This window comes from Sceloporus occidentalis, unplaced genomic scaffold (assembly GCF_023333645.1).
Source record: "Sceloporus occidentalis isolate IW3139 unplaced genomic scaffold, rSceOcc1.0.p SCAF_4, whole genome shotgun sequence".
Taxonomy (NCBI): Eukaryota; Metazoa; Chordata; class Lepidosauria; order Squamata; family Phrynosomatidae; genus Sceloporus; species Sceloporus occidentalis.
In genome coordinates, this window is record NW_028316984.1 from 134577083 (window position 1) to 134597003 (window position 19921).

Below are 19921 nucleotides of genomic sequence, written 5' to 3' on the forward strand. Positions count from 1 at the left end.
AAAGTTAGGTAGGCCCCTTAGATTAAATCAACAAATTCTCAGTTAATAAGGTTTTGCCCCATTTAGCATCCTGTAAGGGTGTTGTACACAGTCCCTAACTAGCTTGCAATATAGTCTAGAAGTTATGAGAATTAAAAGTGAATACATCTTAAGGACATTAGTCTGGGAAAGGCTGCTCTTGGACTTTGTCCCCTAAGATGCTCTCCCTCAAAAACTACCTCCCCATTTGATAGCTGGCATCCTGGCTAACAACTATGCATTGACTACTGGAACTACAAGACTATGGATGCTTCTAGAATCGATAGACGGCCACTAATACTCCAATTAAAAGAAACTGTGGAAGTAATTCATTTTTCTGCAACAGAAGAAACTTTTGTTCTTTTGAGGGAAGGTTTTTTTTAAGGAGGGGGAGTCCTTGCTATGTGCTAGTGGCTTCCTCCAATTTTTGGAGTGCATGAGGTTAAATTTTCCCAGACTCCCTCTTTCCAGTCCCTTGTGCCCAAAATATACATAGGGGGGCACATAGGAGCATTACAACAAGATGACAAATTATTAGAGCTCCCCAATAAAATTCTGTGGATGAGGCACAGCAGCATATAACAAAAACCTTATCTGGAAGTACATTTAACCAGTGTCTTATGTATGCACTTCAACAGTGGTGGACTATTAATACTACAACAAGTCTCCCCATGCGTATTTTGGGCACAAGGAACTAGAAAGAAGGAGTCTGAGAAACTTTAACCTCATGCATTTGTCAACAATCTGCCTTGATGTTTGGCAGGATCAAATCTGGAAGCAGGTTGCTCCTTTATGGACTTTTGGGTAGGTGGGTGGGGGTGGGGCTATTGTTGCATTTATCAGGCAGATTACAGTAATATGGTAATGAATGCAAGGTAAAGTAGATGTAATCGTTGAGTACATAGTAACTACTTAAACAAACACTATCCCCACCCCACTCTCATATCAGTTGCAGTATTAGTTCTTAATCAGAGATCTCGGTACACATCTTAACAGGCAGAAGCCAGAATAGTTGTTTATCAATTTCATGATCTGAATGACTCACTGCAATTAAGATTATTTGCTCATTTAATTTTACTCACATTTCCAATCAGTTTGAACACTTGGTCCCCATGCACATTGTAAACAGTTACAATGGTGTTGAGTGCAGCATTTCTGACAGTGTTATCCCTGTCACCAATATGAATTGCCATTTCCTTTAAGGCTTTGCCTGGAGTTGGCTGACACACATTCATGCCGTACGATTCAACTAGACACCCCAGCTCTTCCAAACATTCTAAGGCAATAAACAGAAATATATCCAGAAAAAAGAGATATCCATTAAGAGCCACAATAATATTTTAAAATCAGGAGACTTATCAACATTTCTGCATTCCCCAAATTCAGTTAATTAGGTAAACTAATCTCATGGGTAATAAAAAGTAACTATTTTATATTTTTCAATGAAAAAAAATCCCTACAACATTCCCCAGTCATCTGTGAGAAGCACAAGTGGCTATTTCATCCCATGTTTTCACACTCTTGAACTGGATTAATGCTCTCTCACACACACACAACTGGAAGCATTTCCCTCCCTAAAAACCTGGTTTATTGGTGACTGGAGGGGCCCCTGGTACTCACCCCTTATCCTGTGTCTTCTGGCTGGCTTGACTCTCTGACCTTGGCCCTGTTTCAGGCTGGGCAGAGGTGCTGTAGAGAAAACTCTTTTCTCATGGCTTTTGGCAGGCCTGTTCTCTGAACCCTGGCCCTAAACGGGCTGGGCAGAGATGTTAAGAAAGGAAGTTTCCATAACTTCTAGCCAGCTGCCTCCCTAATCCCTGCCCCTGAACAGGCTAGGCGGAGGTGATGTGGAGAAACAGAGACATGGAGGGGATAACCCCTCACCACCTGTTCCCACGGTTCCCATGTGCTGTAAAACTGTTCGCAAAAATCCCCTGTGCTCCCACCATGAAAGGGGGCAGCTTTGGAGGAGAGTCATAGGCAAAGCCAAGACCTTTCTCCAATCCTGGGAGTCCTTACCATATTAAATCTTTCTTCATGCTTCCAAGGCAGTAAGAGAAACAAAGAGAAGGAAAAGGACTGGAGTGGGGGACTTATCTACTGGGAAAACACTGTTTTCCCTATTGAAAAAGGGCCTGTATAAGCCTTCCTACTATAGATGTCAATTAGAGTAATAATACCAGGACAGTTACCATTATCACCATTTACTTTACAAACATTTATGCTGGTATGAAGTTAGAATCTGCATCTGTACTAATACACTGGCCAGTTGAGAGTAACAGTGAAATAGACCCTAGTCTACAAAATGCCATAATAACTTCGTTAGATTTATTGGTGCCACAAAAGTTTATTTTGAAAACACAATGTAAGCATATTCTGAACTGTATTACTTGTTAGCAATCAGTTAGTGATCAGTCATTTTTATTACAAGCTTCCTACCTGCCCGCTGTTTTGAGTTTTTTGACTTTGTCCCCTCCATTATGAAAGTGAACATCTTGCTGGCTGGATAAACAAGGCACATCCTGTTCAGAATGCTACGCACATCCCTACGGACAACATCTTTTGGTTCCCCAACCTGAATGATTAAAGAGGAAACACTGAGCTTAGAAACAAATTTCTAAGCAACACAATAGATTGCTGGGAATAACAGAATTAACCATACTAAACTGAGCAACTACCTTCCAATTCCATTCTTCCCACCAGAAAACTTATAGAATTCTATCCAATGGTGTCACTACCTGTGGTGACAGCTAGTGTTGGAGGGCTGCTGGGTGGGTGGGGGGCATGGTAGTGGCCTGCATCACCTCCTCCTGCTAGCTCATGCAGCTGCTCAGCCACCTTGGAAGGGTTGTGGCAGACTCCCTTGGCTTGCTTCTCTAGTCACTGACTGGATGAGTGATGCAGCAAGAGGGGACATAAGGGGTGCATGGAGAAAGCTCGAAAGTGGAGCAGGCAGTAAAAGGGAGCATTCACTCCTCCTGCCCCAAGTGGGAGGAGGGCTCAACCAGGTGTCATTTGTTCTCTGGGGCGTCAACTGGTACGGGGCACACTCCTGCACCCTCCCAGTGACCACTGCCTCTATCATTGTTTTTCAGTTTATCGTCTAAGTAAGATGTTTCCTATTTTCTCTTCTCCACTCAACAGTTGGAACCAAGGTAAAATAATTATTCTGCTTTCCTAGATTATGATACCTTTAGGATGAGATACGGGATGAAGGAGGTGGCTTCATTTTCAGTAAGATGGTACTCCTCTTGGTTCAACATTGTAAACAGCAACTTGAGGTACTCCAGGGCCTTCATCATAACACTTGTGTTGGTGTCAAAGAATCTCAGTGTGAGCCACTTGAGGATCAGATCTAAACAGCTGATCACTCCTTCCTTCTCACTCTCCAAGTGCTTGAGAGAAAATGGAACATGGGTTAAGTTTTGACAGAAGACAGCATTTACACTATGATAAAGCAAAGAGGCATCTGGCTAACCAAACTATTAGTTTTACTGGTAGCATGGACACTGAAGATAGCTACCTGAAGCATTCATAATTCCTTGCATCATATTATAACAATTAACTTGAGACAACTGATGCACAATGCCTTGAGGGGAAAACGGGGAAGATTACACTTGTTTAACTGTTCTGATAAGAATATTACGTAGATCTCTAAACTGAACAGGGTGTTCACAAAACTTCCTTACTCAGGAAAGACACCCTTTATACCATCAGCATTACTACTGTAATCCTTCATCTGCCATCACAACAAATCCATTCTTCTCACCTCAACCATTACACTAAGAGCTTTGTTATGGTGCTGAAAATCTGCATGAAACATCTCATCTTGTAACCACTTGGCAACACAGCTGGACATCTGAGTCTTCAATTGCTCAATATATTCATCACGAGGGGTAGTGAAATTCCACTTCAAAACCTGAACAGGAAAAGAACACAACATTCTACTCAATACAAATTAGAAACTCAGTAGTTCAATTCCTACGCTAAAAAGCTCTTCTCTAGTCAAGGTTGTTTGGGTTTAACTGTTAAGTTAAAATGCTGACACACAATTCTACTCAAATAAGTGCAAAATACTGTACTTTATCCACTCAAATAAGTGAAGCTTAATCTTTTTCACTTTCAAAAGATTCAGTTCCAAATCACTTTCTTTAGGTGAATTAGACCAAAGCTTTGAGGACAACACTGATCTGTTTCTGAAAGTGTTAAACCATGATTTAGTGCTATGCAAAAATGTGGAAAAGGAGTCTTCCAATTACATGTTCCACCTTCTCCATCATTCCTCTGGCATTACCATGAAGAAGAATTTGCTGCATCTACTTTATACTTTATCTAATCAAAGTTTATCATTACATTTAAACTCAGGAGAACTTTGTAAATTTAAACAAGTGTGGTTTATCATGGTCTTCCAGATCATGTTGACGGGCAAATTTTGTTGTCCATTTAACTGGACGACTGACAACATTATGAGCATCATTATTTTCAGAAACCAATGGAAGAGTTTTTCCTTAAACTCATGTCAAGTTACCTTACATGGTTTATGTTTTAAATATACAAAAGTTATTGCCTACAAAGAATGCACTCTTAAAATGCCTCATTGTATATCCTAGGTATACTAGAGTAAAAATGAGCTCAGAACTAATGATTTTTAAGCACTTTTTTCAAGACTAGATGATATTAATGCCCCTCACCTTTAATGCTTTTTCATCTTTCATCCTCTGCTCTTTCCCATTGGGGACTAAGATAAAAACTGGACCAGATCTGTCATCATCTTCCTTCAAGTTAGACTTGCTTGGTACCTTCTTTCCTTGTATACCCTAGAACAAAATAAAAATGAATATTTCTCTCCAAAACCAGAGAACAATCACTTCATTTTTGGTTGCAATTCTTTATACACCTTTCAGAGTGTAAGTACAACTGAGTTCAACAAGACTTACTTCTGAGCAGAAATGTATAGCACTGCACTCAAAATAAGTTTTATTTAGAACAAATCCTGTCCCATAAAGCATGCAAGGTAAATATCTTGCCAACACAGAAGTTGAGTTAGAAAGTGCACTGTAATAATCAGGTGTATGTCTTAGTACTATGAAAAGAAACCCACCACAGTGCCCCACGGTTTTTAGTATAGCAAGTGTTTAGGAGTCAGTGCACTATTATTGATATCTACTTATTACCTGTTTACTAGACCTGTTCTTTGTCAGATTGCTATTGCCTTTGGTGGGGCTTGTATTAACATCAGAGGGCTGAAAACAAGTAATAAAATGCTCAATGGTTAATAGAAGGTTCCAAACCAAACCATCATCCTGAAGCTTCAGACCTCCTATGTCACATCAGCATTATTTTTAAAGCTCATTAGCCTTACATGAAACAGACTATGGGACATCCTTTATGTGCAAACTTGCCACAACTACTCACAAACTTCAATACCATTAGAATGGCAAGTCCTGACAACCCCTAAATTGATGGTATATTCCTCCTCAACATACAGCCTTCACATACAGGTTCTTCATGCACAGAAAGATTTCCTATGCTCAAAAATTCAAGCAGAGCCACTTGTTCACACTCTTTCCAAAAGCCAACGGATGTGATGTGTGTATCCATGTGTCTTCAAGTTACCTGTCAACTTATGGCAACTCCATGAATTTCATAGAGTTTTCTTAGGCAAGGGATACTCTGTGTTGGTTTTGCCAGTTCCTTCCTCTAAAATACAGCCTACCAATACCGTTAGTTAAATTACTTCTGGAGCTTCGGGGGGGGGGGGGGCAGGGTTCTTATTCATCATGTGTATAATTTAAAGATCATTTAAAGAGGACCTGGAGGGCAACAAGGCAAAAAAAAATTAGTAAGTTACTACAGTCTGCCCACCCCATACGCAGGCTTGCCGTACATGAACTTGAGCTCACACGGATGGCAAGCCCAGGGGAACAAAATGGCACACTCCAGGGAGCGTGCCGCCATTGAAATTAACATGACTTGAGGTACCACAGTTTTTCCCATATGCGGGGGGGGGGGGGGTCAACAACAGATCCCCTGTGTATACAAAGGGCACACTGTATAAGCTTCTGAAGCATGCCACTTACTGTGTTTCAGGAATTCTTTCTGAGCCATTTCATTTTAAGACAGAATTTGAAGGCTTCAGGACCACCACCCTACTCTAAACATGAAAATTCAGTTTAAAGCGAAACACTGGATCACTCTTTTAGCATTATGCCAGGATAGGTGCAACTGGGTTACAGTGCTCCACCAGCATCACGAGACCTTTGAAGGCTGCATTCCTTCCACAAATCAATAAATCATTTATCTTGCCTACAAATGCCCTCTAGAGAGAGTGGAGTCAATTGTGCCATATTGTGGGCCCCCACGGGGCTGTTTTAGGCCTAGAGGAGGGCTTTTTAACAACAGGAAAGGACTTGGAAGTCAATGTCTGGTTGACTCTCTGTTAGGAAAGAGCTCCTCCTGGGCCTAAAAGAGACCCCCCCAAACATGGTTACTAATGTTCCTTCAATACACAGGAAGAACATCTTCAGGGCAACACTATAGAACAGGGGTAGGCAACCTTTTTGAGCCAGGGGCCAGGTTGGTGTCCCCCAGACAACCGGGGGGGGGGGGGGGGATAAATAATTAAATAATATAGGGCAACATTTTCAAATGTAGGGCACATTTTTTTAAAATGGAGGACATGCGAAAAAATTTGATGTTTTTTAAAAAATGTTAATCTAAATGCATGTTTCTTAGGCATGATCAAAATGGAGGACATTTGGGCATTATTCCTAGACAGATGGCAGAAATGTACTTCGCTTTCTGGCCAACCCCCCTCCCCCCATTCCAAACAGCACATTTGGGCACTGAACATGGCTTTACTTAAGAAGATGGCCTCTTGCATATTTCAGAGGTTTATTGCATAACTAAACTCTTCGGGTTTCACACTGAACATGGGTTCACATGGCTTTGTATATTGAACATGTCAAGGTGGTTTCACAGTTCTTGCACCAAGTGTACTTCTCAGAAGTGTGTACTTGGTCAAGGGACTTTGGTATTTCTTCCCTGCGCATGAGTTTGTAAAAATCACAGCAATTTACATTGGCCTTGCCTCAGAGGCTTTCTGATATCAATATCACCATTAAAGAACCAAAAACACACAGAAAAGGCACTTTGGAAAGTCACACTCTCTTGGCTTCAGAAACAGTGCGTGCATGCCTCTCAAGCTGACTCTCATCATCATCATCATCATCATCACCTATCACTGTCAAAACAAGGGAGACTTGTTAGCATTAAAAGCACCCAAAACACACTTTGGAAGGTGACACTCTTGGCTTAAGAAACAGTGCCTGCATGCCTCTCAAGCTGACTCATATCATCATCATCACCACACTATCACTGTCAAAACAAGGGAGACTTGTTAGCAATTAAAGCAGGGGTAGGGAACCTTTTTGAGCCGGGGGCCGGGTTGCTGTCCCTCAGACAACTGGGGGGCCGAAGCCGGGGGGGTGGAGCTTCCATCCTCTGTGGGCAGGGCCGCATGCGGGGGGGTGGAGCTTCCACCTTCCTGGGGCGGAGCTTCCACCCCCCGGGGGCCAGGCCTCATCCTCTTTGCCGGCCCCTGACGGGGCCCCAGGCCCTGTCAGAGGCTGGGAAAGAGCCAGCGGGGGGCGCCAACGCTGGAGGCCTCCCCCTCTTTGCTGGCCCTTGACGGGGCCCCAGGCCCTGTCAGAGGTCAGCAAAAAAGCCGGCGGGGGCTGCCAACGCTGGAGGCCTCCCCCTCTTTGCCAGCCCTGTCAGAGGCCAGCAAAAAAGCCGGTGGGGGCCACCAGCGCTGGAGGCCTCCTCCTCTTTGCCGGCCCTTTTGCTGTTGCTGGGGCTCTCCAAGAGGGCTCAGGCGGCGGCATCGGGCCTCCCAGAGGGTCGCTGCCACTGCCAGAGCCTTGCTCGAGGGCTCCAGTAGCCGCAGCGGGCCTCCGCGAAATCTCACACGACCTTTCTTGTGGTCACGCGAGACTTCACCTCTAGGCCGCCGCCATTTTGTTTTTCAAAATGGCGGGGAAGGTCGCGTGAGACTTCACCGCCATTTTGAAAAACAAAATGGCAGCACCCGGGAGCCAGGAAAAGCCGCAATCGGTGGCAGGGGCCGGCCGAAAGGCCTCCACGGGCTGGAGGTTGCCGACCCCTGAATTAAAGCATGCAAAATAAAATTTGAAAAAGCTTAAGGCCCACCTCTTCCTTCTGCTCCCCCTCCTCCTCTTCCTCCTTCTCCTCCCCCTCCTCTTCCTTCTCCTCCTCCCTCCTCCATGCGCCGTGCGGCCTGGGGGCAGGGCGGAGGAGGCAGAGGAGAAGGAGGTGGGCAGCGCGGGGCTGCACGGGGAGGCAGGGAGGGCAGCGCGGGGCCGCACGGGGAGGGCAGTGCGGGGCTTCCCCCTTTGCCTCCTCTGCCCCAGGCTGAGTGGCCCTCCTCTTCCTCCTCCGCGCGGTGGTGGAGGAGGAGGGCAGCGTGGTCGCGTGGCCCAGGAGGAGGAGGCGGCGGCGGCAGGACCAGGTTGGGGCCGGTGCTGCCGCCTCCGCGGGCCACATCCGGCCCGTGGGCCGGGGGTTGCCGACCCCTGCTATAGAAGGACAGGTTGCATACCTGTAACGGTATTTCGAGTGGTCATCTGCGAATACAAACAAATGGATTGTACTGCGCCTGCGCAGTGCTACTAGGAAAATTTCTGGAATCACTGGGCAAAGTTAACTTTGCAACTTTTTGGTGGTAGCTCCGCCCATCCCTTATAGGTCCCCTGCATTCCCGCAGGGAGTGATCAGGATGGCATCCCAGAGGTCCCTTGTCATCTTGGACACCACTCTGGTGATCAGTGGGAATGGAGGAAAGGCGTACAGCATCTCTCCTGACCAAACGAAGGCAAACGCGTCTCCGAGGGAGTTCTTATTGTGTGCTCGGGAGCAGAACTGGGGACAGTGGCTGTTGAGAGCGGGCGCGGTCGATCCGGGGTGCTCCCCATCGACTGACGAGGTCGTCAACCGTTTTGGGATGGAGCCTCTACTGGTGGCAGACGGTGGAATTGGCCTAATGCCTCCATCGGGCTTGGGAACCGTGAAGTATCTGGAGAAGAAACATGTAGGGGCTTGAGAGGGGTCAATAGGCGAGATTGCGCCCTTAGCCAAACGAGTGCATACTGTGTCGAGAAGGGTGTCTGGGTGGGGTGTGTGGAAACAACAGCTCCAGTTAGAGGGAGCTCTTTGAACTTGAGGGCGTATCCCCTGCAGAGGATGTCAACGACCCAAGAGTCAGAAGTCACATAGGTCTAGGTGTTAATGAAGGGCCTCAAAATGTCGCAGAAGAAGGAGGTGGAGGCGATGGAGCATGCAGGAACTCATCAGGATCTTTTCTTGCCCTGGTCGGTATCCTGTTTGCAGTTCCTACGGGACTGAGCAGGGGGTTGGCGGCAGCCAGAAGAAGAAGAGGACTGGGATGACTTGAACCCGAACGCGAAGGCCACCATTGAGGACATGCCATTCGACGATGCAGGCCTGTTCGAATGTGAGACTGATGAGTGCCTCAACTTTAAATACCGTATGAAGGTGGCTGCCAAGAAACACGGTATGTCAACTCCGTCCCAGACCGTTTCGAAAGCGCCAGTGGTATGGCCAGGGCCAGCGGCCTTTCCATACCACTGGCGCTTTCGAAACGGGGTCCGGGACGGAGTTGACATACCGTGTTTCTTGGCAGCCGCCTTCATACAGTATTTAAAGTTGAGGCACTCATCAGTCTCACAGTTGAACAGGCCTGCATCGTCGAATGGCATGTCCTCAATGGTGGCCTTCGTGTTCGGGTTCAGGTCTGAAGAATGGAGCCAAGCGTGTCTCCTGAGAGCACGCTTGGCTGAACAATCTGTGGAGTGCCAGGCTGATGTGATCAACCAGCTTCAAATGGAGTGGGCCTCATCTCTGATCTCCGTCAGAACATGCTGGAAAGTCCAGGATGATGGGGGAGATCTTCTCCATCAAGCACTGTATGTAAGCTCCCATACAGGCATTGTAATTGGCAACCTTAAGTCCCAACCTTAAGTCCCAGAACAGAGGAGGAGTAGGCCTTCTTTGCTAGGCCGTACACCTTCTTGGCCTCTCAGTCCTCAGGTGACGTGAACGTCTTTGGCGTGAAAGACTGTTGAGATCCCTCGACAATGGCAGGATTCTGCTTGGAGTGTGCCAACAACCAAGAAGACTGAGAAGGAGTAATCCTGTGGAGGGATTCAATCTTCCTGGTCGTGAGTGTCAGCGAGGCAGGTGCGTCCCAAGAGCGCTTAGCTATCCTTTCAAGTGAAGGCAGCAGTGGGACAGAATGTGGCGTCGGAACCTTGCTGTGAATCTGTCTCTCAATGGGGTCGGCGGCATCATCCTCCATGTGGGTGATTTGACGGTCCAACGTGTTTGCCATCTTAATGATGTGTTCCACAAAGGTACGCATGTAATCGGTGGGAGATGAAGCACCTGGTTGGAATAACTCGAGAAGATTGTGGGGCGACCTTGTCCGAGGAGCCTGAGTGAACCTGTGATACATGACGATCCCCATGATGTGAGTCGTCATGGTCAGATTCAGAGGCGTCAGCATCCAGCACCACGTAAGAAGAAGAGTGCCGCGTCTGGGTGGCAGTGGCAACAACGGAACAAGGTCTCAGGACTGACGCAGGCGACGGTACCAGAGCCGTTGGTGGTGGAGTGGATCTTGACGTCAGTGGCAAAGTGGACTTTGCCATTGGTGGCACAGTGGCACAGTGGATCTAGGGCCCAAGCGACTGCGGACCACGTCACGACTGACTGAGACAAAATATCTGTCCGTCTTGCTGTCGTAGTAATAGTCCGAGTCTTACTGCTGGTGAACCTCTGCCTCAGGGATTTGAACCCGAGGAACTGGTGTTGGTGATCGGCGACGAGGTGACTGAGTGGCAGTGTCGACTTCCTCTTCGGAGAGTTGGTGGAAGGCTAACCGTGGCAGGTGGAGAGTCGACTGAAGCCGGTGTCCGACAGGCCCAGGAAGAGTTGGCTTCAAGTGGTACTGACGCGTCCTGTCTGAGTATTGAAGGTGATGCATGCTCTTTGGAGGATGACCAGGTGCTGTCAGGGGCCTTCTTGTGGGAAGAGCCATGAGGGGAGCCATCCCCTGAATCCAAAGGCCTCTTCTTCTTCGACAAGCCCTGAGGAGAACCGTCTCCTGAATCCAAGGGCCTGTGCCTCTTTTTTGAGGAGGATTTTGAGCTTGAATCCACAAGGGAGCTCGTATCCTTAACATGGGCTGGATCCTTCCTGGAGCTCGAGTCCTTCGACTTAGTCTTGCCCTTTTTGGAGGACTTAGACTTCATCTGTCATGCTCTTTCAGTCCTGTCACCCTTTTCAGGGATAGACATGGTGGTGGCGCTTGGCTCAGTGGTGGAGCTCTGAGCCACAGGACCAGCAGCTGCTGGTACTGACTCTGAGGCAGCAGGTGCCAAAGTGGAGCAGGAGGCAGGCGGAGGTTGGAGAACCTGTTTATACAGGGCAGCCATCAGCTGAGAGTCACGATTTTTCCTCACTTGAGGAGTTAGCGACTTGCAAAGGGCACAAGCCTTAGGATTGTGAGCCTCGCCGAGGCAGAGAAGGCATGAAGAGTGGGGATCCTGTCCCGGGATCTTACCACCACAGACGTCGCACTTCTTGAACAATGCCGGAGTCATAATGAGCTGATTCAAATCCTTAAATCGAAGTTGTAAGACGTGCAGAATGGTCAACAATACACCGGGGGGTGGGGGGGGGTGGGTGGAGATCAAGAATGGTCAAACGGTCCGTAATTCCTAAAACAGCTAGCATGGCGGAAAAAAGGAACTGGGGAAAGAGCAGGAATGCAGGGGACTTATAAGGGATGGGTGGAGCTACTGCCAAAAAGTTGCAAAGTTAACTTTGCCCAGTGATTCCAGAAGTTTTCTGAGCAGCACTGCGCAGGCACAGTACAACCTATTTTGTATGATTTGCAGAAACCACGAAGAAGAAGGGTAAAACCTTATGTACTTCACTCCTTTCTGATGGCTATATAGCAAACTACACAGTAGATAAGGTGGACACCCCATGCTAGTTCAACTAAATACAGATCTCCTGTCTTTTCATCTCAAGCTCTAAAACTGCTTTCTAGAGAAGGAACCTTAAGTACTGAGACAGTGTAGTAGCTGAGAAAGAATCATTCCCTTTCCCCATGCAAACTATTTTTTCAAGCAATGAACAGAGCAAGAGGCCCTTTCAGATTTTTAAACACCTAGGAGGCATGAACTTAAGTATGAATTTTGATGTGCGAAATGCTTCTAAGCAGAAAAATCCTAACTACATAGTTTTCTATGCTTAATGCAATGAATCACACTAAGCCTAAGAAACTTCAGAAGTGTTATGAATAACTATCTTATTCAGGAAACCTCAGGTACAGTAATCGGTTCTACATTAATAAGAATATGGCACACCATGTAAAATATAAAGGTTTTTAAAGAATCATTGCAAGATAAATGAGAGTTAAGTAGGGCAGTGTATTATGTAAGTTCATATAACAAAGGTTTACTTACACACATCAGAAAAAAAAATCTCTCTAGGCATTTTCTAGGTCCTTGGTGCAATTTTATGATATGCATATACTGGATGTTGACCACAATCGTTCAGGAGGACTTAAGAAAATGCCTAGGCACATCACTTTCTATTCATTTCAGGTAAGAGAAATATCATTCCAGTTTATAAATAAAAACCATGTTACATAAAGGGTCCTGGAATGGATCCTTTGCATAATAGGCAATCCGACTGTACCTGCTTCCAAATCCTCTGGAGAAATAGTTTTGCCATTAGTATGCACAGATTCTGCATCCATGGATTCAATTATCCAAGGCTTGGAATTTTTTTTAAAAAAATCCAAAAAGTAAAGCTTGATTTTGGCACTTTATATAAGGAATACCATTTTTCTATGCCATTCTACATAATGGAACTTGAGCAGCCATGGATTTTGGTATACATGAGGAATCTTGGAATCAAACCCCAGCGGATACCAAAGGCCCACTGTACTGCTTGTGGTCATGGCCAGAATCCTTTAGTAGTAAGGCAATTTTTATAAATTCTTCCTAGCACTGGCCTTTATAACAGACGCAATACATTATTTATCCATGTTTTAACACTTGCTTCATAGCTTACAATCCTCGACATTCTCAAGGAATATGACACAACCCTTTTAAAAGGCAAAACAAATATATTCTTTCAGATCATACAACAGGTGTCCTGAGCTACCTGAATAAAAGGATAGGTACAGTATATATAACAGATCAGCTACATATCTGATATATGTAACAGTCCATGGTGGAATCTATGGAACCTTGTGGTTTCCTTCTTAGAAAGCAAATGTCCTGACAAAGGGGAAAGGTTGCAACAATTTTGGGGGAAGAGACTTCTACTAATGTCAGTTAATACTTCTTAGGGTAAAGAAGATATGATGGAATATTACAAACACAATATACATGGCTTATGACAACCAATTATAACTATCATGCCGAAAAACTTTACCTTAGTTTTAGGGGCAGTTCCTCCTGCTTTAGGCTTTTTGGCATCTGGTTTGGTTTCCACAGCGCTGGATGAAAACTCTTCACTAGAACCTTAGAGCAGGAGATGTAACACAGCGCAAACTACAATAACACTGACATCAAAATCACCATAAAAGAAATCGTCCCCCTGTCCCGCCAACAGAGCTACAGAAACAATGCGGTATGACACCACTTTAACTGCCATGGATCCGTGCTATGGAATTCTGGGAATTGTAATTTTGTGAGACATTTAACCTTCTCTGTCAGGCAGCTCTGGTGCCACAACAAACTACAGTTCCCAGGATTCCATAGCATGGAGCCATGGCAGTGTGGATGCAGCTTAAGACAACTTTCAGAAGTTATTTCCAGTATGAAAGAGAGAAGCCTTCTGCTTAATAATAATAATAATAATAATAATAATAATAATAATAATGGCTAGGGATTTCCATGTCCTTGGGGCATGCCTGAAGTGGCTCTTTCTATTCAGGCCTAAGTTCCATCTTTAAGGAAACAATCACTCTCAGCCACCCCATCCAATTGTCCACTGCACTAACTAACCTTTAGAAAACTGAGGCCTGTAATCTACAATTACACCCGTACTTTGTGCTGATATTACAGAAAAGAACGCATAGCTTTATATAGGAAATTAGAAAGTCAACATCCACTGTATACAAGTTCTTTGGATCTACTCTATATGGAACCAGCATCTGGATTTAAGATTATGCACGCTAGGACAAATCTCCTTTATCAGCTCTACAACAAATGCAGAACTACGTCAGACAGCTCACATCTCTGCCTTAAAATGGCTGCATCTTTGCATAACTGCAAATCAGGACTATGTCTTGATTCAATGTTTCTCTTCCATGGATACTTAACATATAACAGTAAGTCAAATTGCTTCAGTTGGACAACAGTTTATAATGCCACAAGTTCATTGATAACTCTACATTCATCTGTGGATGCACCTGGTTTATAAATTGATTTTTATCAACTGTCTTAAAATTTGGCCTCTCTCAAAAGTGGGAAGAAGCTAGTGGGATGAAGTAAAATTACCTGATGCAGCTTGTGATTTGGCTGGAGCTGTTCCTATCACTCTGGAAGATGTTTTATTAGGTGGAGCAGGTTTGGCAGGCATGTTGGCTTTGGCTTTTTCAAGCATTACCAGTACTTGGTCTTTGGAAGTTGGCTAGAAAGTAAAAATAAGATTCTGAAGATACCCACATTAATGTTTACTTAATAAGCCACATTTCTTCTGTTTGCAAGCAACTGCAAGGTATTTTCTCTCAAACAGACCTCTGGAAAGAAGATAATGATCACATTTCAAGTACTACTGTATACTCTTATGTGGTAAATGTCATGTTTAACTTGAGGGCAGGTTTTAGGGCCAAAATTATAGATTTTGATAAGACCCATAAGACCCAGTCAAGGGTAAAATTTAGGAGTATGTAACAAAGAAAGAAAAGGACGAAGCAAAGGAAAACGATGCCAAACAACTTACAGCGAGTGCTCCTCCACCTGCTTCTGCCTTGCAAAGAAACAAGTAGAAGCACAGCAGACAAGTGGCTGGCGTGCTCCATGGAGGTGATGAAGCACAAAAAACTGGCACCTGGGGTTTGTCATACCAATCCTTTTGTTCTTAAAGGACGAGTCCCATCCCAACTGAAGTCCCCTTCTCCCCCTCCCTATGTGCTCTTTTCCTCTGCCACCCTAATACATGTCTGTATTCAGTTTTTCACACAATCAAAATGTTGTACCTTCAGTTTGCCAGTGGCTTTGGCCATCTTCTCAAATCCTAGATGCATCATAAAGAAAGGCAATGCATCTTGTGCCTTTTTGCGGACATCTCCATTCCGATCTTCCAGGCAAGAGTACAGGTGAGGCACACATAAAATCAAGTCTGATGGGACAGTGCGAAGAGTGGGCAACTTATCAGCAAGCCAACCTAAAAGCTGAAAGAAAGCAGAGATCTCTTAAACCTGGAAAAAGCAATACATCTTAAGAGATTTTATTTACATTTCTGTGTATCTCCATCCTAATTCTTTCCAAGATATTTAACTTCCTACACATGGAGGCTAAAACACATCTAGCTGGTTTGGTAGGAATTTTAAAAACTGACTTGGGGGGCACAGGAGTTTCATTTGTAACTGAAAAGAACTTTGGATTTTAGAATTCCTGCAACAATTACTGGTAGGTAGGAAATAATCCGTTAGTAAGTGGATTGCTCCTCTGAACCACCCAGAGAATGACAAGGACATTTCTTGTAGTTTTCAAGGAATTCCACTAATTAGCAACAGGTTGAGGAAGTAGGCCATTATCAGTGACCAAATGCTGTATGGACACTTTAGACGCTATGTTATAGCACCTGTTTCTTATGGCCTGAACCAAGAACATCCACAAACTATGCCAGAAGGAAAGAATGAGGAAGATGAAGGGAAATGTAATGAATGTAATTAAGAATATACAGGTTGAATCTCTGGTATCTGAAATGCTTGGGTCCAAAATTGTTTTGGATTTTGGATTTTTTTTTAATTTGGATTTTTGAATATTTGCATATACATAATGAGATATCTTAGAGATGGGACCCAAGCCTAAACATGAAATTTATTCATGTTTTGTATACATTTATTAACACAGACTGAAAGTAATTTTATACATAATATTTTTAATAATTTTGTGCATGAAATAAAGCTTGAGTATACTGAAGCATCAGATAGCAAAGGTGTCACTATCTCAGCTACTCATGTGCACAATTTTGAATTTTGGAGTATTTTGGATTTCAGAATTCTGGATGGGGGTACTCCTCATACAGTTACAAGCTCAGTTGTTGTTTGTAAACATATTCCTTTTCTCTTAAGTAAATACTTCTACTTGACACTACTTGCACTTGGGCCTCATCTGGATTGTCTTCTAAGTGCAATAAACATTCTGATTTCACTCTCTCTTTCATACAATGCCTGTCTCTAAATTTTATACAAAGCAGATTGACTTTACAGAGATTCTTTTCAGGTGGTATGAACCAAACCTCATTTTCATGACACAGTCCTTACCTCTTGCCTTAGGAAAGGGTTTTCCTTCTTGAGCTCCTCAGACAGATCCTCCCCTTCCAGCCACTCCTTCATGCCTGTTTGTTCTGTCCAGGCATTCACAGTTACTAAGGAAGCTGTTCGTACGTTGTTCTGAAGGAAACATAAGATTTAAATTTAAGATGTAAGAAAATTAACTAAGCAAGATTTTTGTCTCTCTTTATAAAAGCATGTCCTCCACTTTTCCGTTCTGTGCCAAAAGCTTATACAGGTATACCTCAGTTAATGAAACAGATGTATTGCTCAGCATTAACTCTTTAACAGACAATTTGGTCCCAGAGGCAGAGATAACACAGGGGGGGGGGGGGGAGAGAATAGGGATAGTTCTTACATTACAAAAAAAGAACTAGTTCATGCTTCAGCCAAGAATGGGCCATGCAATCCTTGCAGAAGTAATCTAAAACATTTGGACCTTCTACAGGCTACTTGAAAGTTTCTTCCGAATGTATCCAAGAATGATTTTTAAATTTCACTGGCCATCAGTTTTCTTATGTTTTCTATTTTTGTGGCCCAGTTTCCAGATCTATGCTTCATTAATGTGCTGGAAACATCTAGTGAGACAACTTATCTGCTTTCTCTTTTGTTCTCTTTTTGTTGCTCACACATGCTCAGTAAGGGATTCTGCAGGCAGCTCTTGTTTATTTTGTGTGTTGCAGGCAGGCACACACAGCACCAGTAGGATTGACTAGAGCAGAATCCCATTCTTCCAACCTCATGCACTGCATTATTTACTGCAGACACATTCCTGTAAACGGTCACAGAAAGTCTGTGTTTTGCCAGCCTTCCCTTGCCTTTCTCCCAGTGCTGATGATGCTAAAAAAGTCCAGCTAAGCAGAGCATGAGGAGGAAAAGTGGGATCTAAGGGCATAAAACATTTTCTAAAAAGGAGCTTCTTTGTTAGAGGCCTTGTTATCTGAGGTGCACATGTAATGTTATCACATTTGTTAAGTCAACTAAATGCATAGTGGACAGTTCTACATGTAAATTCAATTGCTGTGTGCCTTGAACTCATTTCTAACTTATGGTGACCCTAAGGCCTACAACGGGGTTTTCTTGGCAAAATGTGTTTGGGGGGGTTGCCTTTGCCTCCATCTGAGCCTGAGAGAGTGTGACTTGTCCAAGGTCACCCAGTAAGTTTCCAGGCCCAAGCAGGGATCCAAACCTTCATCTTGAGTTCTAGTACAATGCTTAAACCACTACAATATGCTGGCTCTCAATACAGCACATGAAATTAACTTTGCTAAGCACTGAGCATTTCACAAAACCAGTTACATGGAGATAATCCCCATTTAAGAGACTTTAGAGGAGAAATCTAAGTTTGCCTTAGCAGTTTCAGAGAATAGAGGTGGTTGTGTTGAGAATACTCTTATTATAAGGTAAAACATGTCAGTCCCTAGGAACTAAGGCCCTCTCCAGACGGGCCTTTTAGCACGTACCGAGTATGTGCTAGGGTTGCCTCAGAGCGTCCTTTACAGACACTCCCTATCCCTAGCATGTACTCCGTACGTCAAAATGGCAGCTCCCTGTACAGATGGGTGCCGCCATTTTGATGTGACATGCTCGCACCGCTACAGAGCGCATTGGGTGCCCTATTTGCGGCACTGGAAGGAGCTCCGAAATGGAGCTCCTTCCTGGGGAGCGCCTCATTCCCGCAGCCACCAAACAGCTGCGGGAATGAAGCCTTTCTTTCCTGGCAGCAGCTTTCTGGGGTGTCCTGGGGCATGAAGCCCCAAGGACACCCCTTTCCAGGCCGGGGGGAAGCGGCATTTTGCTGCTTCCCAGAGGCCTGGAAAAGTGGCAGATTGGAGCCTCCAGGGCTGCTGCTGTGGCTGTTCAGGCCCTGATCTGGCAGGAAAAGGGGCGGGTGCAGGCCGCCCCAAGGGGGCTGTCTGTATCCTGCCTAAGTTAAGATAGCTCTATCTATAGCAACATTTCTCAATGTTTTTCCTTCAGATGTTCTAGATTCAGACTTCCACCATTCATGACCATTGACCTAAGCTGCCAGGGAAGGCAGTTGAAAACATCTCAAGGGCACAAGGACAGATTTATCAGTATTATCACCTTCATTCACAGATCACATACTTCTCAGCAGGAGTCCTACACCAAAAAGCTGAGGTCACATTTAAAGAGACCAAGATTTGTTTCCACACCTTGTATGCAGAATTAAATTATCTTTCTCCTTGTTTCCACACCTGCATAACTGGGTCACAACCATAATAGAGGGAGTGATGTGGCAGTGTACTGTGTCAAAGTTAAGCAGCAAACCTCCTTTTACATGTGGTTTCGTAGAATCAAGAGTGCTGAAGGATACCTCGGAAGTCACGTAATCCAAGCCCATGCTCACCACAGGAAATGGAAGGTAGTATGTAACTAAAGAACTCCTAAGTGATGGTTTAGCAAAGGAAAGTCCACCACCTCATCAAGCTACTCTAAACCATTTCTTCTAATGTTTAGCCAAACTCAAACGCATCCAACTGTTACTGATTTGTTTTAGATCGATTCTGTATTTATCAGTGTCACAGGACTGTGCTTCATCTTCTGCCAGCTCTTAATATATATAAATACTATTATTTCCTCCTTCTCTTCTCATGGGGCTTTCAATGCACCAATATCTCAATACTTACTAAAAAGACTTAGCCTCCTGACCCCACACTGATTCAGAAGTTATTTTGGAATACACACACTTATATTCCTTCTTTCCACTCTGGAACTTGCAGTGCTGCTTACAATGTCCCTCTTTCACAGGAAGATTTAGCAACAGATATCTATTACACATCAGAGATCCCACTGGCAATGCTATCAGAGATATATGCAAATTACCTTACTGTCTCCAAGGACTGTGATGATGGGAATGCCCAAATTTTTCACATGCTGCTTGATATTTGGGCCCATGGCAGTGGCCAGCTGCTGGAGGATGGTTAAAGTTTGTTGTACCTGAATGGAAAAGAAAATCTATGAAATTCATCTGTTCTCTGGCTTTGCATTATTTAAACAGCAAAGTATGAGGATCTTAGTTTGCTTGTCATGGATATTTTATCTCTATGAATGGACAAAGTAGGAGTATACAAACAGTATATACAGGGTATTCAAAAATTATCTGTCCTTTATATAAAATGGCAAAATCCAGGTTTACCCTTTTGGAATTTTAAAAGTATTTTAAAAATATTTTCAACCCAAAGACGGTCGATTCTGTGGATGCAGAATCTGTGGATATGGAGGGCCAACTGTATTTATTTACTGGTAGTATTTAGT

The 19921-nt window shown here is 44.3% G+C and overlaps 1 protein-coding gene across 8 annotated transcripts in view; it reads right to left on the minus strand.

Moving 5' to 3' along the window:
• Positions 1 to 19921, minus strand: part of CKAP5 (cytoskeleton associated protein 5) — a 105492-nt gene that overhangs the window by 23854 nt on the left and 61717 nt on the right. For 7 of the 8 annotated variants that reach the window (XM_089521563.1, XM_089521564.1, XM_089521567.1 and 4 more), the window contains exons 23-33: positions 19490 to 19603; positions 16634 to 16762; positions 15341 to 15535; positions 14640 to 14772; positions 13570 to 13658; positions 5193 to 5261; positions 4710 to 4835; positions 3788 to 3937; positions 3210 to 3413; positions 2458 to 2593; positions 1101 to 1294 (exon numbers count right to left, since the gene is read on the minus strand). In XM_089521563.1, coding sequence (XP_089377689.1) covers positions 1101 to 1294; positions 2458 to 2593; positions 3210 to 3413; positions 3788 to 3937; positions 4710 to 4835; positions 5193 to 5261; positions 13570 to 13658; positions 14640 to 14772; positions 15341 to 15535; positions 16634 to 16762; positions 19490 to 19603 — 1539 coding nt within the window. The remainder of the gene's footprint in view (positions 1 to 1100; positions 1295 to 2457; positions 2594 to 3209; positions 3414 to 3787; positions 3938 to 4709; positions 4836 to 5192; positions 5262 to 13569; positions 13659 to 14639; positions 14773 to 15340; positions 15536 to 16633; positions 16763 to 19489; positions 19604 to 19921) is intronic. The other variant, XM_089521568.1, reaches the window with a different exon arrangement.